Source organism: Dermochelys coriacea, chromosome 4 (assembly GCF_009764565.3).
Source record: "Dermochelys coriacea isolate rDerCor1 chromosome 4, rDerCor1.pri.v4, whole genome shotgun sequence".
NCBI classification, from domain to species: domain Eukaryota; kingdom Metazoa; phylum Chordata; order Testudines; family Dermochelyidae; genus Dermochelys; species Dermochelys coriacea.
The window spans coordinates 35,904,919-35,931,273 of record NC_050071.1 but is presented as its reverse complement, the minus strand read 5'-3'; the positions used below and the strand labels follow the sequence as shown (position 1 = coordinate 35,931,273).

At 36.6% G+C, this 26,355-nt stretch overlaps 1 protein-coding gene across 1 annotated transcript in view; it reads left to right on the top strand.

Annotated features, from left to right (window-relative positions):
• ZGRF1 (zinc finger GRF-type containing 1) overlaps positions 1 to 26,355 on the top strand; it is a 46,075-nt gene that overhangs the window by 9,471 nt on the left and 10,249 nt on the right. The window contains exons 7-23 of the mRNA XM_043513541.1: positions 1,106 to 1,185; positions 5,439 to 5,525; positions 6,914 to 7,019; positions 7,104 to 7,186; positions 7,415 to 7,568; positions 8,545 to 9,201; positions 11,089 to 11,259; positions 12,003 to 12,187; positions 12,585 to 12,772; positions 14,560 to 14,699; positions 16,838 to 16,984; positions 19,895 to 20,009; positions 21,309 to 21,562; positions 22,816 to 22,975; positions 24,698 to 24,775; positions 25,445 to 25,592; positions 26,106 to 26,233. Coding sequence (XP_043369476.1) covers positions 1,106 to 1,185; positions 5,439 to 5,525; positions 6,914 to 7,019; positions 7,104 to 7,186; positions 7,415 to 7,568; positions 8,545 to 9,201; positions 11,089 to 11,259; positions 12,003 to 12,187; positions 12,585 to 12,772; positions 14,560 to 14,699; positions 16,838 to 16,984; positions 19,895 to 20,009; positions 21,309 to 21,562; positions 22,816 to 22,975; positions 24,698 to 24,775; positions 25,445 to 25,592; positions 26,106 to 26,233 — 2,881 coding nt within the window. The remainder of the gene's footprint in view (positions 1 to 1,105; positions 1,186 to 5,438; positions 5,526 to 6,913; positions 7,020 to 7,103; positions 7,187 to 7,414; positions 7,569 to 8,544; positions 9,202 to 11,088; positions 11,260 to 12,002; positions 12,188 to 12,584; positions 12,773 to 14,559; positions 14,700 to 16,837; positions 16,985 to 19,894; positions 20,010 to 21,308; positions 21,563 to 22,815; positions 22,976 to 24,697; positions 24,776 to 25,444; positions 25,593 to 26,105; positions 26,234 to 26,355) is intronic.

The following is a 26,355-nucleotide window of genomic DNA, read 5'->3' as shown; positions in this document are numbered from 1 at the left end:
TTAGAGATGCTAATTTGAAAAGTGTGGTATAACAATCTGAATAATAATTTTAAAAAAACAGACAAAAAGGTATAACCAGCCAAAAAAAGAATTTATGCTAACAACTTTATCAAATATCAAGCCTCCAGTGCCAACAACTGTAATTGTTGGCCTCAATTAATTTAAAATCTGTTTTCAGTTATTTAAAAAGGATATTGCTAAATATCATTTAAGTAGTCTTTAAGCTTTTCAAATGTCTAAGGAGGTATTACAAAAAAAGAAAAATACAAATTCGGTCCTTAGCGGAAACATTTACTTTGGCAGTTTTCAGTTAATGTAGCTGTCCTTTTTCAATTCCTTTTGAAGAGTTCCATCCCCACCCTTCTATTCCCACATCAAAAAATGGTTACATTAAAAGCACTGGATTTGGCTTTTTTTATTTTATTTTTTTTTTAAAGGAAGCTGAGTGTTTTGACACTGGATTAGTTCCAAAGATGTTAGGATCTTTTGTCAATCAATTTTTTTTGTCTCTTCCCATGTGAAACTTTCATACACTTGCTTTTATATCAAAACTACATGAAGAAAAATATTAATTAGTAAGGTTCTTATCCTTCAAAGACTTAGACATAGGCTTAACTTTATTTATATGAGCAGTTGCCAATGTCTTCAGAGATAGGGTATTATGCTGGAATGTTGGTTTTTTTTCTTATATATGACCACTGAATAGTCTAGGAAATGGCTTTAAAAAAATTGACATTCTTGCAATGAAGTAGTAACAGCTCCAGAGGACCTCTTACAGTAATTTGCAGATTTAAATGTGTATCAATATTGTATCAGCCTCTTTTGGAGTGGTATTGACAGATTATTTTATATACACCACTGACATAAGCATGTGCAAGAAGTATGTGCGCTAAAATACCTTCTGCAGTTTTTGGTACTTGGTAGCAACTTTCTTAAACATGTGCCCCAAACCTGAATATCTTATTTCCATGAGTAGCACCATTGACTTCAAGGGGATAACTACTTACATGAGTAAGGGTTGCAGGATCAGACTGTATAAACGTTCAGATTTTTTCTGATTGAATTGAAATTGTAATTAAGACTTATGTTTTTCCTTCTTTTGTAGCTAGGCAACAGTTAGCTGAAGTCTCTTATTCAGAAGATATGCAGACATCTTATTTCTACTTTGACTCTCCTGAATTGATGGTAATAAAGTTCATGTGCATGTTCCTATACAAAATAAAATCAGCTCCATGCTGCTTATTAAATCCACTTGATGCTTTGAGAAACCACAGTGGTTGAGCTGGGGGATGACATATAAATAAATAATGTAATATACATACTTTTAATTATTAACATTATTAACCTGTGATCCTCATTGCCAAAATATATTGCTCATAAGGTTTAAGGCCATAAGGGACCACCAAACCATGTAGTCCTACCACCTGTATATCAGGCCACCAACACCACTCAGACGCTAAACCCAACAACCAAAATTAGACCATAGTATTACAGCCACAGAAGATTAGACTCTTATGTGTCACAAGCGGAGAACAGGAGGGACCGAGGTATAGCACTGCCCAAGACCCTCACAATGGCAGGAAAATGATTGAGAGATAACCCTGATAATTCTAGCAAGTGACCCACCCCCACTCACTGCAGAGAAAGGCGAAATCCCCCCAGAGTCACTGCCAGTTGGACCTGGAGGAAGATTCCTTCCTGAACCCATGTATAGCAATCACTTAGACCCTGGGCACATGAAGAAACAGCCAGCCCAAGTATCAGAGAGAGAGAGAGAATGCTTGGTACCACTTCAGACCCCTGAGACTCCTTGTCCAATGTCCTGTTTCCAGTCATGGCAACCCCTAATGCTTCTAGGGAAAGAGACCAAAACAAAAACAAAAAAACCCACACACCTCCCAGAATACACAGGAGGGAAAAAAGCTTTTCCTGACACCTCCTGCTAGCTGAAGCCATGAAGCATGAGCTTTAAGGAACATAAGACAAACCGGAAGTGAGCCACAGGGATTCTGACCTCTGTCTTGTACTGTCACAAGCAACCCTGTTTGTCCAGCTCTCTCTCACAACTAATGAAGTTGTTTGCCCCCACAATTCCTATTATGCATCTGTTCCAGAAGTTCACGCATCTGATGGTTAGAAACCTAATTTCCAGCCTGAATTTGTTTGTGGCCAGTTTATATCCATTTGTTCTTCTGCCAACATTACCCTTTAGCTTAAATAGCTCTTCACCTCCCTGGTACTTAATCCTCTGATGTATTTATAAAGAGTAATCATATCCTGTCTGTCTTCTTTTGCTAGACTATATAAGCCAAACTCTTCCAGTCTCTCATATGTCTTCCATTTTCCTGATCATCCTAGTAGCTACTGTTTGCATCCATTTGTTTAAATTCATCTGTCTAGAACAGTAGTTTTCAACCTGTGGTCCATGGTCACCTGGATTTCCACAGACTATGTCTAAGATTTCCAAAGGGGTCTGTACCTCCATTCAAAATGTATTGGTCCACAAATGAAAAAGTTGAAAATTACTGTTCTAGAATATGGATCAGCAGAATTATACACAGTATTTCAAATGAGGTCTTAACAGTGTCTTATACAATGGCATTAAGACTTCTCTCTCTCTGTGTATGTGCTGGAAATGCCTCACTTAATACATCCTGAGACTGCATTTGCCTTTTTCACAGCTGCATGGGTGGTTTGTACTCCTCTTGGGATCAACCTACAGACGCAGGTTTCTCCTCTGTGGCTTCCAACTGATAAGAATTTCTGATATGAACTGAGTTCATGATTAGACCCTAAATGCATGATCTTGCATTATGTACTATATTATTGAGGTTAAGAGCTTATCAGGACATTTATATAAAATATTCAGAGTTGTATTCGATACCATAAAAGTGATACATCTTCAAGGGATAAGCCAACCACAGTATGCCTAGAATTAGAAAGAAACTTCTCTTAGTGTAGGTTATTCTGTAACTGTTTCTTAACATCTTCTTCTAGAGCATCTGTCCACTTCTAAAGGAAGGACACAGGACTAGATAGATCACTTGTCCCATCTAGTATGGTGATTCTTATGTTCCTACCGAGTTTAATTTTTAAATGGGGGAACTAGTAACGCTAAGTTTTCTTGTAAATGTACTCAGAACTTCTGTCCTTCCTACACAGTTAATCTAAGGTATTTTAGGAAAACTTAAACTGCTTCAATTTTTTTCCTGTATACACAGTCTACAAAATGTGTGAATGTCATCTGAAATTTTATTAAAAATGAACTATATTTTGTACAATTTAACTGCAGTTCACCCGACAAACCACTGAAATATATCTCATATCGAAGGATTAAATAAACACAAAAGATAATCACTGTTTTTATTTGCACAGATGCCATTGCTTCTGTAAGGAAACCAGTATGACATTTTATTTACAGTGGATGAACCATTTAAACCTTTACAGGTTGATTGTCTTTAAAAATAAGAGTGGCTAAAAGATATGTTCTTTATAGCATATTTGTGTTTTTCCATTATAAGATATTATGCTCAAACCTGAGAATACTAATGCTTGTGTTTAGAATCAAGCAAAATATTTATATTGAAGTTAGCTGGATTATTCACCTGCTTAAAGCTACACATTTGAGTGTGTGTGTGTGTGTGTGTGTGTGTGTTGGATTGGGGCCTTAGTTTGGATGAGCTGTGATGGTCTGTATTAGTAAAAATTCCCTTCTTGAATCATTATTGCCTTAAAAAACACACCAAATAAATCAGTGATGGCAGAATAATGTTGAAGTTTAATTTTTTGTAGGGTGAGAAGGTAAGAGGGAGAGGATATTGTTATTAATTTACCAGTTTGGCCTTACAGGATGAAAGTACACACTTCTTGTTTCAACCTCAAACAATGAAATATTCTACACACAAATTCCAGAATTTTCAATATTTTAAAAATGTCATTGCACTTATATTATGATCTTTAATATGATGTACCAAATGGTTCTGCTCTGAAATGACATGCATACACACACATAACTCATTCTCTTACAGTTCCAATTCTTGATATATAAAAGATCTAAGGACTATTTAAAAGAACAATTGTTTCATCATTCTACTCACATGCCTTTGATGGCTAACCATGGGATCTTGTTCATGTAATCCTCCTCCTTCACACCCTACTATTCTGGGGCCTGCTTTGTTCTGTCTTGCCTGAAACTAGATTGTAAGTCATTAAGCACAGCAGCACATTTATTTTGTCGATTTAGTGGGAGGTGCCTGGCACTCTTTTGAGTGCTGTAAAAGAAACGATAGTTACAGTCCCACACTCCCCTGATAAAGTTCCCATCCACCTTAGTAAGAGATTAATGGGATTAGGCATACAAGTGAATATTTTCAGTATGGTTTGGAAATTAGAATGGGGAAGCTGAAAAGCAAAATGTTATAGAATGCTATTAAATTTTAAAAATAATGGCAGTCATAACATTGCTTGCTGCAATCATTCTGATAAATATTTCTTTAAGGTTCTTCATACACTGCCCTATTTCCTACATTCCTATCCATCAGCCATTGTCTTGCAATGACCCTTCCCACTCTGGGCAAAGTGGTCACAGTGACTGATTTTTTTGTTTCTAACAATTCCATATCCAGAATCTTTAATGGGATACTATAGTGTGATGAAATAGGGCCAGGCCAAAAAGATGTAATGGTTGCCCCCAGTGGTCCCAATGCAGTTTGAAGAAAAGAAGTGTCATATTTTCTTAAAATGGTTAAAGGATGTCTAGTGGAGCTGAATCTGGGATTAAGTATCTCCTCTTCCAAAATACTTACTGCCTACTCCCACTGCTATAGTATGCTGATACCCCCCCCCCCCCAAGCTCTTGGTATTATTACTGGCATTTCGTTGTTGTTGCTATTTTCCCACTTTTTTTTTTTTAATTTTCATGATTTAAGAGTTCTCTTACTGCTTTCTAGGATACTTTACTAGGCGCTGCAGTGCTTGATTGAATTGAGGTTCATGGTTACACTGTGTGATGGTATTTGCTCAGTGCCTGCCTGCATTATGTTGATTTTATCTAGTACTGTTATTAGCCCTTTGCTTTAACCCTCAAGAATTAAAATTTATCCCATGTTCTTCCATTTGACAGAAATAGGCATCTTTCTAAGTACATTCTTCTGTTTCTCCCCATACAAGTTGTGTACTAAAGTTAGCCAACAGTGGGGCCACGAGTTTTCTTACTTACAAACAGTCGGCATGAGTTACAGTATTCTCCACTGTATAGACATATTAGCTGCCAGAAAACTCTTGAGATCTATATCCGGGTTAAATGTTAAATTCAGAACTTTTTCCATGAAGCAAATTTTGACTTCAAGCCAGAATAGGTCCTCCTTTGCAAAAGTGACTACGTACAGAATAACCAATCGCACTGTCTGACCAATTTGCTCTTGTTGCTTTGTATCCAGCAATCTTCCATGAACAAAGGAGAGAAATCTGTTGCTGCTCTCCTAGCTGTAGTACCAGGCCAGGAAACCTTTGTCCGCCAACCAAAGGTACAGTCTAAGGAGTTCAAGTACTAACAATGCCATATGTCTTTAAAATTTAAGATAATGGTTTACCATTTTCAATTAGAATGCTGAGTAAAGTTCAAATCAAAAATATTTAACAAACATTCATCTTAGGTCTCCCAATTTGTTTGCATTTTAATGTAACTTTCTAGATGCAGTTTATTATGGATTGCAAATTCATAGTTCAGTAAATGAAAGAAGAATGTCACAATTTTTTGTTGAATTAAAGATGTGAAAAATAATTTGTGCTGAGTTGCAGAGACATGCGTGAATGCTTGCCCTATACAGTATTGCAAGAGCACACAAATTGTGTTTTCCTTTCTATAATTGGAAACAGATTATCTGTAAATATATTGTTGCTAAACAGTTTTTGCTTTCATTTAATAATATCACAATATGTTGTATAGCCAGTTGAATTTCAAGGGCACCAGGTACAAGGATCAGCGGCTAATGAGTTAGTGAGGAGACCTCCCTACTCACAGCTAAAATGGAATCAATACCCAGATACTGTTGAGCACGAAAGCCTCACAACAGACAATTATTTATTGTCACCCCACTTACCAAGCAGTTCTATCATGACTGGCCTAATACAGGTAAAATGAGGTTTGTTCTAGTTGCCTTTCCTTAGTCTAATCCAAGAAAACATCATGTGAAGACAGCTAATTCTCTTCCTAAATGTTTATTAAAACCATCATAAATATATCAAAATCACTAAGAACTAAAAAAGTTAGTTTGTGTTCACAACGTTTGCTTAAGAGTAATAATGAGTAATGATCTTACAAATCTTTACTTTGCTGGGGGCCTTGTTCATATGAGTAAGAGTTTATAAGACTGAATTTCTAATTTTATTCTAATCAAGGTCTCTGATCAGTGAAACACACTCATTTGTAACATGGGGTATTAAATGGAATACATTCCTCCTAGAGGAAAGCAACCAAGGCCTTTTACAATTTACTCGTGGGGGGGGGGGGAATCTGGAGTGTAACGTTCTATTCTGATCTGTTCTTGACAGTGGCACCTGTAACTGCCCAGTCCTGTTACAATATATGATGTACTTTAGATTCTTGAATCAAGGAGAAGAAAAAAAAAATCTGTCTGGATCATATTGTCCTGACTTAAATATCTGGTCTCAGATTCCTGTAATATAGTGCCATCCTTTTCTGCAGAACAGTGTCCCTTACAGTACTGAAGAAACTGGAGGAAAGCCATTTATATGTCTTATTTCCAGAACTGCAACATTGCTAATGCAAATTTTTTTGCATTTGATTGAAAGTTTTTGATTGGAAATGAGTTCTTCCCATTTAAAATGAAAATGATTATTTTGAAAGATGAATAATATTTTATCAGCTTTATAAAGTTAGTTTTTTCTGAAGTCCCCAGGCTCAAGAAGTCTTACAGAAGATGATCTGAACTTTATTACAGAAGATAATTTTCAGAAGAAATCTGACTTTATTGAAGACGCAATCCCCAGTGCATCTTGTAAGTAAATGTGAAATAATAATGACTGGCCCCCAGAATAATTATTCTGTCTGAATCTCGTCTTTCCTTCTTTTTTCCCCCCAGCAGCGATGTTGAATTTTACATCATCTTCTCATTCTGATTTTAATTTGGGACTGACACAGTGGACTTCTTGGGAGCCCAACAAGGTGTGAATAGGCTGTTTATTTTAGGTCTCTTTTCCTATAATGGAAATAACAGTAGTATCTAATATGCATATTATATTTTGTTAGATGCCTTTCCTCTAAGTTTTGGAGGAAGTGTTTCTTGTAGTTGTAAACAATGTTTTGAGTATTACTGTTTTGTTGTTTTTTTTTACTATCTCACGTTTGTTTCTCTTCCTAACTTAGCTTTACAAATTGCTTCCTTGCATGTAGGTGTTCTCATCAGTGCAGCAGGTTCCTTCGTTGAATTCTGATTCTATGTCCCCAACTCCAAGGAGTGAAGAAAATAGGATAGATGTACAAGAACAGAAGTCCCTGACATCCAGATGTTTGCCAAGTGATAAAGAAAATTCAGCATACTTTTTCAGTGAGAAAAATATTCTTTATAATTACAGGTTATGCTACTTTTGCCTGCAGAGCTTTGAAGTTCTGTGACACAGAATAAGTTCCATTGCATAAACCTGCTACCATACGCTTGGGTCTAGATTCTGAAATGTTCCGAGTACTTCCTGGCAAATGCCAAGCTCCTTCAACTTCATTTGTTTCAGGTCTCATGTATGTTTTTGTAAAGTTGTAAATAGCAATTATCTAAAATATCTTGCTGGCCTGGGTAAGTTAATTAGAGCAATGATGTACTCTGTTTTTTCCTGAAATAGTATTTCCTCCAATAAGAAACTGCAACAAATCAAATGCCTTTTATAATAAGGCATTTAAAAAAAAAAAAAGCTGAAAGCCAAGCTTTCACCTTTAGTAATTTTTTTTATTTGCCAGCTTTTAAATTTTCTTCCATCGAACCTACTTTTAGTGACTATATTAAAACCTGGGCTATTATTTCTTCTCATATTGAATTTGGGCAAAAGGATTCTTGTAATTCCAGAATCTTATTTTTCACATGGGACAATACTAACTTTGTGGTATTGTTTTATTTCTTGCAAATGTTAAAGCTGAAATCTATAATGTTTTTTGAAAGCATGCTGCTGACCCAGCCATTAGTTCCAAATATTTATTAGTGACTGCCGTAGTAGAGGCTATACTGCTAGAGTACTGAAACAATTTTTAGGGAATATAGTTCTTAAGTGCAACTCCTCTAAATATTTATTTGAAAATAGGAATTTAAATTATTTAAGAATCACATTTGAAATGACTATTTAAGTGCTGGCATTTAGTTTGGTATGATCCAGGGTACACCAGCATGAAGGGCTTGCTGCCTAGGAGGACAGACATGATAAAGTCAAGATGCATGAGGAAGTTGGAATATTTTGCTTATTCTGTGTGTCTTTAAAATTAATATGATGTCTGAAGGATTGGTGCAGGAGGTTGCTAAAGACATATTTGCTTTATAGGAATAGAGGAGTCTTCCTGTTCAGGAGATGGCAACCTCTCAAGACTCCCGTCCACACTTAGAACAAGAATGCCACTTATCACTGTTCCTTCCACTGAGGAGATTCCTGACTCAGAAGTTTATTATTCAGGTGTAATTGACTGTGAGGAAGTCCAGCAATCCTTTGGTTCTCCAACAGTCAACTTTTATGACAAGTCAGCAGAATTTCCTGTCTGTGCTTTTGGGCCTGAGGACAAGAAGTATGAAACTTCTGTGCCTGTAGAGTGCTTGGAAGAAAGACAAGGGGAGTTTATACAGCCAGCGTTTTCTAATGCGACTTCACAAAACAGACAAAGCAAGTGGCTGAAATATCAAAACACGGCTCAATGTGATTTGATAACTCAAAACAGAGGTGATGTGAAAGTGACTGATTACTTCTGTGCTGAGAATGTCTTTGGAATGTCACTTGCTGACACTAGAGAGAGTCAGAGTGATGCCATGAATAAAAGCCTTCCAGACTCTGTGCATCTGCAAATGATAAAAGGCATACTTGGTAAACACGGCCGAAATTTTAGCAGCCAAGATTCTGTTTCAGAAGGGAAGATACTTTCTCTGCACTTAAACCAGATTCCTATTGCTGAAGAAGCACAAAAGGTGTTAGGTCAGCTGACTCACCGTGGTATAATAGGAGGCACCCAGGTGTGTAACTATTCAAGCAGACTGTGTACACTTACTACATGTTTGACCGACTGGCGATGCATGTCTAGCTGTACTATCCGGAGCAGGTCTTATCAAAAACATCCTTGCAAAATAATCATGAAAGTTCACCATTCTAAGCACAAAAAACACACCTACTTATCCACACTTTTAATGAAGAAAAGATCAATGACATGTTACTTATGTTTAAAAAAAGTCCTGGCATATAAAAATTTGCAAGGCTGAATGGTGTGATATATTTATTGTTGATAGAAAAACATTTTACTGAGCATTCTAACTGCATTTGTCTGGTCTCCTTTGAGATATTACAGCTAAATATTGAACTATTTCCTGTATCTTTAGCTGCTGCACAAAGACAGTTTATGGTACAAACATTTTTATTCTGACAACCGTTTTATGATGAACTCCTGGCTCATCCCCTGTCAGATATAGACTTGTACGCTCTGAATTTTGATGCCAGGGGTTATTCTGATTGAAAACATGTTTGTAGCAAGCACACACATATCAGGTGGAAACAGATAATTCTATAGGCAAATGATATTTAGTTGTACCTATATTTCCTTGTGCATGAACATATGACTTTTGCACAGAGAAGACATAAGTACATTTCAGGTGGTCTTTCTGAAAATTGTCTCCAAATTTTCTAGGTTTTGTTTCCCTTCAGATTTATTTTTAAATTCATGTTTTCTTCAGAGAAAAGAGCCATTTTTAGTTTGTTTGTTAAGTAAGTTAATGTTCTGAGGGGGAAAATGAACTTGATAGACTATAATGGCTGATTTCATGCTTTTGCAATCTTTAGTGACAGTCAACTTAAAAAAAAATCACACTTTACCTACTACTGTAGCAAGTGACAGCTAAGGTTACTACAAATGTAAGATTCCATCTGTTTAAAACAATGTTTGGGTACTTCATCTACATAATACAATCAAATGCACAGTAAGTTTCATAGTTCTCCTGTATAATTAGTCATTTTCTTCCTGCCTTTGATACAGCAGTGGCAGAAGGAGGGAGGAACATTGGGGAAAATAGGAAAATGTGAAAGATAAAAATAAATTATTTTTTTTGTGATTTAAAGTTAATATTTCATATAAGACTATTAAGGCTTGAAAAGTGTTATTTCAAAATGCAGTAGTTAATTTTCATAAGTTCTCATCCATTTTAGCATTAAAAGCAAACCAATTAGGAGTCATGTATAATAAACTAAGAGCTTCTTGAGAAATACAAATACAGATGTTGGAGTTCGGAACAAAAAGCAGTGTCCAAAACAAGTGAAAAGTGGATTGAATTGGGGAGGAGGGGGACTAAAAACAAAAGTCTTACAGTTTACGGATTAAGAAAATAGATGTTTGAGAATTGGTGAAAATATTTGTTTCCAGGTACAGACCTGGCAGGCCATATGTCAGCCCCCAGATAATAAGGTACATACACAATGAAATGCCGAAAAGTCTTCTGAACTGTAGAAGTGAAACTAGTTTTGCTGTAATGCAGAAATTGTACTTATCATGGATTGAGTGGAATTCATCTGCGTGCTAAGAACTGTACCATGCCTATGCCTCACTTCCACTAAAGCTCTCAAAATAGCACTTAGATTGTGCATAGACTTTGTGCAGGCCCTCAGTACAGGGGTGAACTTCACTTTGTTTAGCATACTGGAAGTGAACATGATAATACTGTGTAAAGTGCTCTCCAAAACCCCAGTACTGCAAACTTATATGTGCTTATCTTTACACACATGGGTAGTCCCACGGAAAGTGAATCAGACCACTTTTGCATATCAGGAATCAAAATTCCTCCCATTCGGGATTACTTATTTTATAAAAAGAATAAGGGAGAATCAGGGTTTGGCAAGGCTTTTTAATGCCTCATTTTGTTACTTTGCAGGATATATCTATCTCTGAGCTGTCTTTTCCGAGTGGGGATAAAGTAAAATGTACTAATCTTCCTAAAAGGCAGACATATATACCTACTGTGTTTCAGTCTTATGTTCATTACAAACAGATCTTTACAGCTGCTTTGACAGGTATGGCTGACATCTGTTGGAAACTATAATAGATAAAAAAAAATTACAACCTATTAATTTATTTCTAAAATTTCACAAAGTGAAGAAGTGGTATCCATGTTATGTTAATATTAGATTTGTATCTATTTTGGCACCTGACTGGCACACCTTAATTCTGACATATACTTAGTTATGGTTGAGACTATTAGGCTCCTCTGCCTATTCACTCCTTGACCATTTATTTAAAGAACGTCATATGCCATGTAGTGATATATGTAGCTTTGCTCAAAGTAGTGCGTTTTCATGGTGAGGAACAGTAACTTCTATCTGATTTGACTGAGTCTTAGTTACTCTGACAACAGTGGGTTCAAACTGATTGCTGTTTTTATCCACTTTAAAAAAAAAAAAAACAGACTGAGGGCGAAATTCACCTCTGTGCCTAGCCCAAGGCCCACATACCACTTAAGTCCCACATCAAAATTTGTACTTAACTTTTTTCAAGTGCAATCATTTTAATATGTAAATCCTTCAATTTACACACTTAATGGGACTTGTGGAAATAAGATAGTTGGAACTAAATTTCTAAATGTTCACACTCAGAAGATGGTGTCACATTTAGCGGTCAGGTTTACATCTTTGAAAAAATTGGCCTTTTAGATTTGAGATTGATAGTAACAAATTCAGATGCATTTGTTTACTTAATTTATGTACACAAGTATTATTTAATGGTAATCTTAATCCCCCCTTCTCTTTTTTATGTAAAGAGCAATTAAATATATTGCTTTTTGAGCTGTCACAAAGGCTACATAAGGCTCTTTCCAAAGTGAACACATCATTTTGCACTTCAGTGAAAGATGGTCAAGAGGAAAGTAAGGAAAACTGTGTTCCACTTTGCAATCACAAGCATCCAGCAAAGCTTGTTATGGTTAAAAAAGAAGGTCAAAATAAGGTGCTGTTTCTTTTTTATGGTACTTAGATTATATTCTGTTAACACTTACAAATTAAAATGGATTACAATATTGTGAAGATCAGTGTTAGTATCAATTTAATTATTAATACATCATCTATAAACATTTTATTTACACACATATGTAGTTAAGTTGAGACTTGAGTTTCTAAATCTATAAATTTGCTAAATATCAGATTCTATGGATAGTGATGAAACACAGTTAGTACACAATTAAGGAAAGGGGTATTCTGGGAAGCTGCTTGGTTTTCCAGCAGGTTTATGGAGCATACTGAAAAAGCAGATTTGTTCTCTTATTTGAATAGCATGCAATATGGGCTAGCAAATTTACAGATTTTCATTTTCAAAATAAAATTTGGCTGACTTATCTTTGTTCTAGGGTCGCCTTTTTTATACCTGTGATGCCCCAAAAGCTGACCAGTGTAAGTTTTTCAAGTGGATAGAAGAAGTGAACCCAGGACAGCTAAAATCCAGACCCAGTCTAGTGCTTCATGATATAAAGAGTATTGGAGCTTACCTCAGATTGCAAAAGATTTCTATCTATGAGGAATGCCAACTTTTGGTGAGGTATAGTGGAGTACAAAATATACTTCATAGGGCACTATAAGAGTTAACATTTGTAAGTACCCGAGTATAAATGTTCTGCTGCTGTAACCCATTAACCTCAGTGGAATTATACCAGCAGAGAATCTGGCCCATGTTCACCATCTTTTCTAGTGAGATAATGATTCTGTGGGGAAATTTTCAGAAGTTCAGACTGAGAAAGATACTGTCAGTATCAGGACTTTGCTTTCTTCATCAGTCTTGTGAAAATGTTATTGCGTACCTGCTATTTGATAAATCATTTAAGCCCCTTCTGATTGTCGTTTGTTACCATTTGTGTAACTTTTCCCATAAATACATTCTGTTGAGCAGGATTTGACAAAAATCCACTCAATAAAGCCAAATTGAAAATGTTCTTTGGTAAGCATGCTTACCAGTCAGTTTCTCCAGAATTTAAGCTTCCATCTTTGGGGGTTGTGGTAGATAATCAGCTGAACAGAGCTCCCAGTGAGATGCTATGGCCAAAAGAGCTGCATCAGGGATGCATAAACAGGGGAGCTTGAGTAGGAGTAGAGAGGTAGCAAAGAAAAACTTCTGAATGTTAACATGAATCTACAACAAAGTGTAGCAATAAAGGTGTGAATTGCCTGAATCCCAGATCTTTGCCCTAGCGGTATGACTATGGTGGGGCAAGTAATTCAACCTCAGTTTATTGTATTTTCTATTTAACAGCTCTGCTACAAGTGCTCTCTCCATTAAAGTGATTAAAATGGGATATTTCACTAGCCAGCAAATTGCTGCAGCCTCTTCACCAGATAAGAATTCCCAGTGTTGACTGGGTGACTAATAGTGGTATATTGAGCTTTTCATTTTCAGAACAATAAGTTCATCATGGTCCAGTTTGGTAGTAACTAAAAGTCATTACTATTTGAAACTCCACCTGGCCATTTGCCAATGGTGAATGTGCAACTTTCCCTAACAAGTTGTGGGGGTCTAAGCCATCCATTTTGGCAGACCTCATACTGTCAATTCAAAAACAAACAAACAAAAAAAACCAACCCAAAACTAGTCCTCCTGGCTTTGGAGATAAACTACCTGATGTTAACTGAAGGTAAAAAATGACTCCATGGTGTTTTCTGAGTCAGACGACAGCCAACTCTAGTGCTTTTACAGCAATCCATTTAAAATCCTGCCGACAACTGTCAAAGTTTCATGCTGCTGCTGCTGCAATTTATGGGCAGCAGCAGAGGCAGCTGCCAAGGAAGTTCATGGTTACTCTACAGATAAAATGTATAGGTTTGATAATGGATAGAAAATTAGTAAGGCTAGTCTTGAAACAAACCATTTTAAGTGAAAAATATTTTCCATTTTTGTAGAAATTGCAATATGTTTAAAGTTTTCCAAACAGCTCTAAAAATTAGGCTTAATATGTCGTGCGTTCCTAGCTACTGAAGTCGTACAGCAGAGGAAAACAAATTTAAACATGAAATGTTTGTGTTCTCGAAGTTAATGCTTTCATATTCAGCTACACAACTAATAGCAAAGGGGAAACCTCTTTTACATTCCCATTTCTTGCCTGGTTAAGTAGGTGGGAAGGTAAGAAATATCAAGGAAGTATTTCTTAGTAGGTATAAATGTTCCATAAACTCTTCAAAGGAGAGAAAAGACTGAAAAAATCATTAAAGTCTTTTAATTTTTTTGCTGTTATTTGACAAGACTGATTTGTTTCTTATGGTGAATCAGAAATCTGCCAGGTTTTTGCTTAGATTACATGCTGACTCGAAGTAATATGATTTTTTTAAAAAAAACAGAAGAGCCTTTGATGTTCAAAGAAAACATTGCAGTAAGCTAAAGAAATCAATGATTGCAAATGCCAGATTTGATGGGGATTCTAAAAGCAAGTTATATCTTAAATTGAGCAGAAAGGAATACTCCTCTGTGTACAGCAAAGGTAAGTGAATCTGAGTATCTCACTCCTTTTCTTTTTGCGAATACAGACTAACACGGCTGCTACTCTGAAACCTGTCATTATGCAAGGTCTAATACAGGTTCATGTTTTGTCTCTAAAGTGATCTTCTAAAGCATTTATCACAGAAGAGAAAAACCTCAAATCCATCAATCCTGACAAGCAATGAAGCTTAATTCTGATTTTAGAAAGGTAGCTAGATGTATTGTCAGTTTTTGCTTTTGTAATCATGAACACTGAAAACCATGTTCAGAAAAATAGAAAGTGAATGTTGTACAAAGTAAAAATGTTTAATATAAGCTTATGTGATTTTGCAGTATTTATGATCTACAGACATGCCACCTTGGGCTGTGATTTTGTTAGATTTAGCAAGCTATGTAGAGTCAGGAATGGTCAGTATTTGAATGGAGAGTCTTTAAGAAAAGCTCAGGTCATAGAAATTAGAGTAGGTTATTCAATAGGTATCACTCTTCTCTCTGAACTGGTTCTGACCTAGTGACCCATTGCCAATTTAGGGATTAATGTTCTGCTAGAGGAACTGTCAATGTAGACATTTAATTAAAAAAAAAACACAACCCAAGGTTCTTGACCACTGTGGTCATTAAAGAACTTTTCACAAAATCAAGGAAGTTGTCTGCCCTAGTGCTACAATCATATTCCATTTTTGATAATTACATCCTGCCTACCTAAAGTTCTCTGCAGTTTCATTTGGAAAAGGTATTTTTCACTTCTTGATTTAAATTTAGTGTTGTAGTCCCCTGTTTGACAGCTATTGCATTCCACTCAAGTGGGCTGCACTTCTGTGGTAGATGAGGTGATTCTCATATCTACATAATTTATGCACTTGAGATTTTTCTAATTGAAAGGTAGAATATAACTATAGGACAGTTCAGAAGTGTACATGCACATTTGCCTCTGCGCACACTAGGTACATCAGTACTCTGAAGAGTAGGTTTGCATTTATAGATAGATACTGAAACTCTGTGTGGACAAACCTCTGACTTGCATACATTGAAGTACTTGTGTGCCAGAATTGAGTGTGGGCAACTATGTGCCTACACCTGCATACTTCAGAAAACTTGACTTTTAACACAATTCATAATCCCCCTTTCTATATTCTCCATTATGTGGCAAAATGAGAATGTAATTACATTTTACTCTCATAATGTATGGCAAAGAATTTATAGAGCTTTTGCAGGCTTCAACCTGCATCACTTTTTTCTGCCAGCACAGTACCATTTAAGGGAGCAGAGGAAAATGTTGGTCTACCATACAAAACTAAGGACCAGATTTTGACAACCTAAACCATGATGAGTAGCACCTTACTTACGAAGTTATGCCTTAGACCTCATTGGGACTATGTGTGGACTAAAATATTATCCAACATTACTAAGGCTACGTCTACAGTGACACTTTCGTTGTTAAAACTTTTGTCGCTCAGGGAGTGTGACAAAAGTTTTAATGACGAAAAGCACCAGTGTGGACAGCACTTCATTGGCGGGAGTGACTGCCCCTTGTTGGAGGTGGTTTTATTGTGTCACTGGGAGACCTCTTTCCTGTGAATAAGGAGTGGCTACACAGCGCACCTTACAACAGTGTAGCTCCAGTGACACAGCTGCACCATTGTAAGGTGCACAGCATAGCCATAGCCTAAGAGTATCAGAATCTAGCGTGAAAAGGATTTTTTGTGTTTAGTGTTTTACTGTTCTTTAGCAAAATAGCTGCTAAGTATAATTGTAATCTGGTTTAGTGGCTGACAATGATTACTGTTCTTTTAAACAATTTGTCTATAATCCAAATAGTGTGAAAAGCATTAAAAATTTTTTTTAGATTAGTCGGAAGCACTTGATACTAGTTACCATAGGGAAAAACTTTAGTACATTAGTTGTGTGCTTACTGTAATTCATGGTAAGTAAAGAAGGTATTAAGAAGCTTGTGAATTATCTGATGACTCCCTTTCAAATGACTCTACCAACAAATCTTTTAAATTTTGTACTACCTTCCCCCTCTTTATTTTAAAGAGTATTAATGGCTTAATTTGCAAAATAATGAATGTTGAGTTTTTTTAAAAGCTTGCTATAGCAGAAACTTAAGTGAAATAAATTGATCTATTGTTTTGACAGATGATCTTTGGGTTGTTTCAAAGACTCTATACTTTGAATCCCTGGACACTTTCACTGCATGTAGTGCTTTCTTTGGACCATCATCTAGCAATGAAGTTGAATTATTGCCTCTGAAAGGCTATTGTCCCTCAAACTGGTGCTCAAATAGTAAGTTTTATTCCAAATAATTGTTTAATACATTAATAGACCAATACTTATGAGAAGTATCTGAGTAGGGATGAGGAATAGGTTGACTATTTCTCAAATGTTATTATGAATTATTTTTTGATTATCCAACTGTGCAAAGTATTATTTTCAGGTCAGTCATTTAAACAATTCCTTACTGGTTGAGCAATGAGCAGCTGAAGTAGTTAAGGGCCCATAAGGCAAAGTGGTAGACAGTGACTATCTCACCAGTTACAATTGAGGAAGTATGTCATTAGTGTTTTAAGAACTTGCTAGGTAAAATGTATTTTTACATAATAAAGTTTGGAATTATTTAATCTATTCTAACAGGTTTCAAGTAACAGCCGTGTTAGTATGTATCCACAAAAAGAAAAGGAGGACTTGTGGCACCTTAGAGACTAACAAATTTATTTGAGCATTTATCCGATGAAGTGAGCTGTAGCTCACGAAAGCTTATGCTCAAATAAATTTGTTAGTCTCTAAGGTGCCACAAGTCCTCCTTTTCTTTTAATCTATTCTGTGGCTCAGCTGATCTTCCCTCCTGTGTTGTTACATTCCCACACCCTGGTACACCTTAAAAATCAAAGTGTTTGGAATGTTCAGAAAAATAAAGTTGGATAAATTTTTAAAGGACTTTCAGTTTTGAGTTATTTTTGTAAATATTTTGGAAAGTGAACATTGCCAGTAGAAAGAGAGTTGGAGTTGTTTTGTGACACAGTGACATTTATTATTTGCCAAATATTTCAAAAGTAAATTAGTGCCATCTTCCTTCTTTTAGTTTTGTTCTTCTCCCCGCCCCCCCAGCCTCATTTTAGACCCACTCATTTTCAGATTGTTATATTTTGTGGTGGTATTTTGGAAAGTGATACTAGAGGGTTTGGAGCATTCCTTGACCAGAGGGAAGGGTGCTAGAGCAGAGGTGGTCCTACAGAGAAACGCAAGCAACAGTCAAACACAGAGGAAAGCTTATGTTGCGGATTATGGTTTTTGGTTGCTGGAGTTACAAATAAGCCAAGGAGGAAGTAAGTAGGAACTCTTTATAGTGTAGCGTATGATCTTTATGGAGCAGGATAGAGCTATACTTACACCTGTTGACACTATTTTGATAAAACTTTAAGAGTTTACACAAATACAAAGAATTCAAGAGTTATGTTTTCAATAGCTTTGTTAACACAAGTACACTACACATGCTTTATATACAAGTTACTCATTTAATAGACTGAAGATTAAGAAGAAATATCACTGTACATATATGTGCAATGTGGCCAAGCAAACATTTCTATCATAGCCAGGCACCCAAAATCCAATGGTAGTTTTGCCTGTAGTGAGAACCACAGGATTGGGCCCTTAACTCTTCCATTCCCTGACTATTGAGTCTAGCTTTGCAATTTTAATGTTTTAGTATAAGGTTTCACATTTATTTTCCTTTTAGATTTTAAAATGAGAAAAAACCCTATCTGTGGCATTGAAATAGGGCTATTTCATACTACTTTGGTCAATTACAAAACTGAGAACCCTAATGGAGATGTTAAATTAAGCACAGGGCCGGCTCTAGTATTTTTGCTGCCCCAAGCAAAAGATTTGCCTCCCCAAGCTCTGAGAGTGCAACTGCCCAAGAAAAGGAAAAAAAAAAAGGATGGCCGGAATGCCGCCCCTGGAATTGTGCTGCCCCCACCACGTGCTTGCTTTACTGGTGCCTAGAGCCGTTCCTGATTAAGCATGTCTAAAGAGACTTTTAAATAGCTTATAATGTTATTGTAAGACACTAGATTTAAAAAACAAATTTTTCTTCATGGAGGTCTAGCTACATAAACTTGAAATGTTAAGGTTTAGCTATTTTTGTTTCAGAGTAGCAGCCGTGTTAGTCTGTATTCGCAAAAAAGAAAAGGAGTACTTGTGGCACTTTAGAGACTAACAAATTTATTTGAGCATAAGTTTTCGTGAGCATTGCAGCATTCATTATTGCAGAAAAATGGAACAACTTTCAGGTCTTGTGTGGGCTACTGTCAGAAGACAATGGAAGGTGCTTAAATGTGAACTTTTGTTTTTGTTATCTTCACATCATTTTATTGTAGTTTTCGTTGGGTAAAGTTTTTCATTGCGTAGTTTGTAAAATACACCTCAGATTGAGTCTATAGTAGTAAGGTAGGCACTAAAAATAATCTGCAAACTAAGGATATGTCTACACTGCAATTAGACACCATGGCTGGCCCATGCCAGTTGACTTGAGCTAAGGGGCTGTTTAGTTGCAGTTTAGATGTGGTTGGGACCCTCACACCTCGCAGGAGTCTAGAGCCCGAGTTCCAGCCAGAGCCCAAACATCTACACTGCAGTTGGACAGCCGCTTAGTCCGAGCCCCATGAGCATGAGTCACCTGGCACAGACCAGCTGCAGGTGTCTAATTGTGGTGTAGACATACCCCGAGTTTAATTATTCTGCACAAACACCGCCACCACATTCTAAAAGAATGAGCAATTTAGCTGATCAAAGATTGCTGGCTATGTATTGTAATTCATGCTTTGAAAGATAACTCCACCTAGAAGATTTACAAAATGGAAATGAAGCTGGTCTATTGATGAACAAATAATACTTTAAAAGTTCATCTCCTAAACCCCATAGCCATTAAATAATTTCCTTAAAATATTAGAGGAAATGCTGAGATTTTGTATCCAGGTTTCCATCCCTGAAGGATTTTCATGCCAGAACTAGAAATCCCTCAAAATAATAGGCTTAAAGGACATTCTCATTGATCTTTTGCTCTTGAATCATAGTTTAGACATTGTAAAGTACTCAGTTTGGCTTCCATTACAAAAGGGAAAGTTATTTACTCAACATTAGAAATAAATTACTAGACCGTTTTCTGTGGCTGATTACACTTTGTAATCTTTCCAGTGATTGTTTATGCCTTGCTGGTTTGTAATGCTAGCACTGAGCTCACAACTTTGAGAAATATCCTGGAGTACTTCAATCCAGCTACTCTACCACTAATGAAGTACCTACTAAAAACGTAAGTACAAGTAACCTCTGTGCTTGCACACTGTCTCATGTGCATTATATAGATGTGACAGGAACAAGCAAGCTTTCATTTGTGTTTTCTGGACAAAAAGTAGGTGTGGGGAAAAAAAGCTGGAAAATGTGGCACTATAAATCATGTATAGTTAGCACCTAATGTCACACTTCAGTTTTCATTCATTTACGATGCAAGTAATTCCTTGCTTAAATCTCGTTCAAGGGTTTGAAGTATTTGTTTAGATTTACATACATCTGTGCCCCACCTCATAACTTGGAGATTAATATTAGACTTCTTAAAGATTTCTGAATTGTGAAACTTTATAATACAAGTTTAATGTCAAAGTCAGTAACCAAACTAATTTAATGGGAACAGCCTTTATATTCCATTAATTAATCTTCCAGTATTTCCTCCCTACATTTGTAACGCAGGAACAAATTCATGCCAAAAGGTAAAAAAATATTCTGAGTAGTCACAAAGTAGTTTGTTCAGTGTATAAGACAATTGCAATGATCTCATTAAAGTTATCATTCACATGTATAATGACTTGATTAACCATATGGAAATATAGACCCCTAATAATAAACTAATAAACCACGTGTACAGTACAAATGCATAGATATGCAAACTTGTTTGCCACAAATTTCAGATAACTATCCTTCACTCAAGAGAAGTGTCAGAAAAAAATATGCAGGACTAAGAAATCACAGGAAAATTAGATTTAAAAATATATATTCCCTGGTGGAAAAGAAGGGGGGGGAGGGAGGAAAGAGAGCCAATCTAACAGCCATAACCCCAGACTCATGAGGTGGCTTGTATTGATAAGCATACCAGTAACTTTTAAAACTTGGTGAGAATACGTTTAGCAAACAGAAAATCTTTGGCCCAGATAAGCAGTGAGGGTATGGTTTATTTAAAAAAAATAAAAAGGACAGTGGGTTTTTTAAACCAAATTGATATTTAGATTATTTGTAACAGAATATGAAAATATTTGGCAGCCATATACAGATTTACTATATTTCAAAATAGAAGGAAGTTCAGAAAAATAATGTATGAATTTGGGATTATATTCAAATATACAGAGATGAAAACGAAAATATTTTCTCCTTTTTTACTTGACAATCTAGTGAAAGTAAGTCAAAACTACAGTACACTTTGATTCCCTCCCCTTTGAGCAGCAATTTTTCATGTATGCACGTACACCTACAATCATGTGATTTTATGTAAGTTACGTATAGATACATTGTGTTGCAAATGGTCTGAATTTACTGATCTGTCAACTCTTGTGTTTCTTAGGCCTTTCAGAGTTGAACATGCTAACAGAGTCAACAAAAGAAAATTTATTCCGCCAGCTTTAAATACCAAGAGCACAATGAAGTGTGGACTTCTCAGTCCAGAAGTAACACTGGGATTGGCCCAAAAAATGATCCAGTTATTCCAACTGAACCCAGATCAAGCTTCAGCACTGATTCAGATAGCTCAGATGATGGCATCACATGAAAATGATGCACAAATGGAAAAACAGGCCTTCCCTATCACAATCATACATGGTAAAAAGCAAATAAAATCATGAAGTTACAGTCCTTATTTTTGACTGATCCCTTGAGCCCCTTTACTGTACACACAAGCACCCAAAGAGATAATAGATGACTTGATCTGTGTAAGAATACAAGTTGACGTGATGCTATTGTTAGTGGAATATTCATGTCTAAATTCTTTAAATGCTGACATAATAGATTGTACAGTTATAATAGGCTCCACTCTATTTGCAATACCCCATAGTGCAGGATATCCTTATGCCCAGTTTAATGCTGGTTAATCTCAAAGTGAACCAAGTGAAAGTTACTGGAAACCCCTATACATGGAATGTCTTTCTTCAGCTGGTTCATAAAACTACTGCCCTCTCCTCTTGCAAATCTTTCTTGAAGATCCACTTCTTCCATGAGACCTACAGGAAACATGCTGATTAAGGCTTTGATTCCATTTCAGGATTATCAGCACAGTCACCCTGTGCCCTTGCAGCATCCCACTAAGTTCCGTAGGACTTTGCATGAATTCTGGGTTCCATGCTAGCAGATCCAATTGCAGAGTCGGGATTTGTTTCTTATTCATTCAATCAATTTATCTAATATAAAAAGTGCTTTTTGCTCCATTGTGCTGTACGCTGGTCTTGCTAAATAACCACAGAACCTGCTTGCTGCTGTCTTTGTCCTTGATCATCTACTCTTCCCTACAGTCTTTTTGCCCCCTCATTGCATTGTATCCAAACAGTTTGTAAACTCCTTAGTTCAGAGATCTTATTTTTAATCTGTATTGGGAGGCACATCTCTTAGTCTTGGGTCCTATTAAAATAAATACATTTATAATAATGTTTGGATCAAACTGCCTATTTTTAAAAAAATTGTGTTATGCTGTCAGCACATGCATCTGTTTTATAATTTATTATTCCAATTGTAGAGTAACCCATGTCACTGTTCTCTTCTCCTTTCTAAACATCTGCATGATGTCCCTCGGGGCATAATACACACTTTGTGGACAGTCACTTTGCATTTGCTTCTGAGGGGATTCCTGCCTTAGCAACTTTCAAGCCTTTTCTTTTTCTAAATATTCCAGATAATTAATGCAAAATGTAGGTCCACAAGATTCCCCATAACTATTGGTTGTTCATGTAGCTGTCTGCTTCCCAAGGAAGTACTGAGAAAAATCAAGCCATAATACTTGAAGAACTAATTTCAATAAATATAAAATTATGTTTCCTTGAAATTATTCATTTGTAACCTTGGGTTTTCTCCCAAAATACTAGGTGTTTTTGGAGCTGGAAAGAGCTATTTGCTGTCTGTTGTAGTCTTGTTCCTGGTACAGTTATTTGAAAACAGTGAAGCAGCTGAAGGCTCAAGACCAACCCCATGGAAACTTCTGATTGCTTCTTCCACTAACGTTGCTGTTGATAGGGTACTTCTTGGGTAAGGAACATTGAATTAAAAGGATTATAGACGCTTTGCTACATAGGTAGCAAATGACATTTCTTTTTGTCTGTGTGTATGTTTATTTGTATGTATGTATTATAGTGGCACATTTGCCCTCTTAGACTTAATTGTGTTACTTTTTCCAGTATAGACCCTTCGTGCTAGATTGTGTCCTTCTCTTCTCGTGTAATGGCTCTTGCTCTTCCCCAGAGCAGCTCACCTGAGCTCAAGGACTGTGTAAGTCCAGCAGTGTTAACTGTGCAAGGCTAAGTTTAAACTAACTTCCAGCAGATGAGAAAAGGAGTACTTGTGGCACCTTAGAGACTAACAAATGTATTTGAGCATAAGCTTTTGTGAGCTCCAGCTCACTTCATCAGATGGATCCGATGAAGTGAGCTGTAGCTCACGAAAGATTATGCTCAAATACATTTGTTAGTCTCTAAGGTGCCACAAGTACTCCTTTTCTTTTTTGCGAATACAGACTAACATGGCTGCTACTCTGATTCCAGTAGATTGTCAGTCATGGAGGAGAGGCACATTGCATCCTCCTGGGGTGTGGCACAGCAGCAATACCTGAAGCTCCCCTGTGCTCTGGGAGCTTCAAGAAGCACTGTGCCTTTATTATTGGCCCAGAGTGGCTAATGGATTGGGAGTTTCAAGAGGTAGAGGGAGTGTTGCTGAAAGATGAGTTGATGGTCAGAGAGAGATGATTTGGAGATGAGAAGAGCTAGAGTGTAAACAATTCATGGTGAACACCAGGTCAAATGAGTGACCAAATCAGCAGGAAGTGGGAGCAGCAAGAGGCTTTCGGATAAGAGGGTGAGGGGGAAGTCAGTATGAGTATTGAAGTCACTAAAATAAGACAAGGGAACTGAGGAAAAGGGAAAACCATCCAGAGTCAAAGAATGATTGACTGCAACCTAAAGTCAGGTGGGGAAGTTAGACAACACACTTCAAAAGGAAGTGACCCTGTGAGAGCGTGGGGCTGGAAACAATAGAAAGGAGAGAGCAGCAGCATCTAGCACACAAAGCGTGTGAGAAGGCAAGGTCACTGCAGGAGAGGGCAGATATGGATGCAGGAAAACAGCCAGGTTGTGTGATGGCAAACATAAATAGGTAACAGAATATTAAGAGTTGTGTACCAAGTTCGTGTTGTTGCAAGTGCTCCTGAAAGGGGAGTAAAAGAGTTGGGAGAAAGAGGGAGAAGAGAATGAATGAAGTTAGGTGGTAGGTGTGAAGACAAGAGGAGAACAAGTCAGAAATAAAAGGGGACAGGGTTAAAAAGCGACATCATCAGCAACGATGAGTATTAGAAGGAAGTGAGCATGAGTGTGGGATTGAGAGGATCAACAAGAGGAGCCAGCATGGGAAGGAAGTTGGAGAGATTAAGGTTTAGTGCAGCTTGTGGAAGCAAGTGATGGGGATGAAAGGAGGGATAAGGAGTAAGAAACAGGATGCAGGTGAGGAATGCTTTTGGGAGGACTATTACAAAAGTATCACTGAGAGAAATTTAATTAACATTAATCTACTCTTGTCAAAATAAATGACCAGTGCATGTTTTGTGGTACATGACATTACTTCACATGATAAATTGGCTGTAAAAAAGTTTGTGTTAATCAATGTTTTGATTATCTGTCACTCTTAAGAGTAGTCATTTTCCATGCAAGTTTTGCATTTTGTTCCATTTCTACAATAAGTGTCTTGCATCTTTTTTCAAAGTCTACTGGATCTTGGATTTGAGGACTTTATCAGAGTTGGAAGTGTTAGAAAAATTGCCAAGCCAGTTCTTCCTTACAGGTAAGGCTTAAGATCTTCAGAGGACTGAATAGATCACATGATTGATAGTAGTAAGTGGTACTGTAAGGTGATGGCTGTGAAGGCTATGGAAATATGATTTTAATGTGTCTTTCAACATCTCTTGCAGAGCAGTTGATTTTACAGAAAATGTAATAGTTGTAATGGCTTATAGTTTGTAATCAAACAGTCTTATATGGCTGTATTAATCTAAAATGGTTTGGGTTTTAGACATCAGTTTAAAAGTTGGTATGATTTAAGTAGAAGTGATCTAGATAGCATTTTCTTTGCAATTTAAGTTAACAAAGCATAGCATGAACTTAAAGAGCTTGGAAAAGTGTTCAGTTACTCAGAATTGCCAGCTGAGTGTTACACTCAGATATCATATATAAACATGCCTGCATAAGAATGAAAAACAAGCTCCTCAGTTCTAATCCAGACTGCAGCTGACTTGCTATGTGGCTTTGGGCACTCATGACTTAGGTAAGATTCTCTCCATTGTATAATGGAAGAAACAAACGTATCTCACATGGGTATTCTGAAGATTTACAAGCGTTAATTAAATCAATCATACTGAAGTAGTGAATATGACTATTTTATATCCTTCCTGTATTTGAGTGCTAAAAGCAGTTATATTCAATATTCCTAACTCATTTCAAAATATTTTTAAAGCTTACATGCAGGCTCTGGAAGTGAAAATGAACAATTAAAAGAACTGCTTGCCTTGATGAAAAAAGATTTAACTCCAGCAGAAAAAATATATGTGAGGAAGAGTATTGATCATCATAAGCTGGGAACCAATAAAGCTATTCTGCAACAGGTACTTAAACACAGTGATTGAAAGAAGAGAGAATAAACAGTTTAGAAGTCTTTACTTGAGAAGCCAAGCATGTATAAACTGGCAGTCCCCTCTGATGTCAGATGCGGCCAAAACCTTATACTCGTATAGAATGAAATATACCCTAGACCCTGACAAGTTTTTTCCAATATACTTTAGTAAATGAAGCTTGTATGACTGAGTTCTACTTTAAATGTATTAAAGAAAGGGAATCACAAGATAAGAGGTGTCCGCTGGAACCTTACATGTAATATAAAAGATTTACTTGTGGGGGAGGGGGCAAAACTGTAAATGCAGCTTTGAAGAAGCACGTGTACCAGGAGATGTTATAGAAGTTGAACTTCAGTCTTTGGTGTCTGTATACCACAGTGATGGGTACACTAGAAATGCCTAGAGAGATGGAAATTTAATTATGTAACTTATGCTATCATGGAACCAGTAGCAATGTATTTGTGTAGTTTATTAAATCTTTTCCCCACACACCCCATCACAAAGGTGAGAGTGGTTGGAGCAACCTGTGCTGCCTGCCCATTCCCTTCCATGAATGACCTTAAGTTTCCTGTGGTGGTGCTGGATGAGTGCAGTCAGATGACAGAACCTGTTTCTCTCCTTCCCATTGCAAGGTACAAATCAATTGTTTAGATTTTGGTTTAGCAATGACTTTTAGCTAATAGTGACAACTTTAAATTATGATCACACTTTGGTATTTTAAGAACATAAATTAATTTACACTCATCAAGAAAAC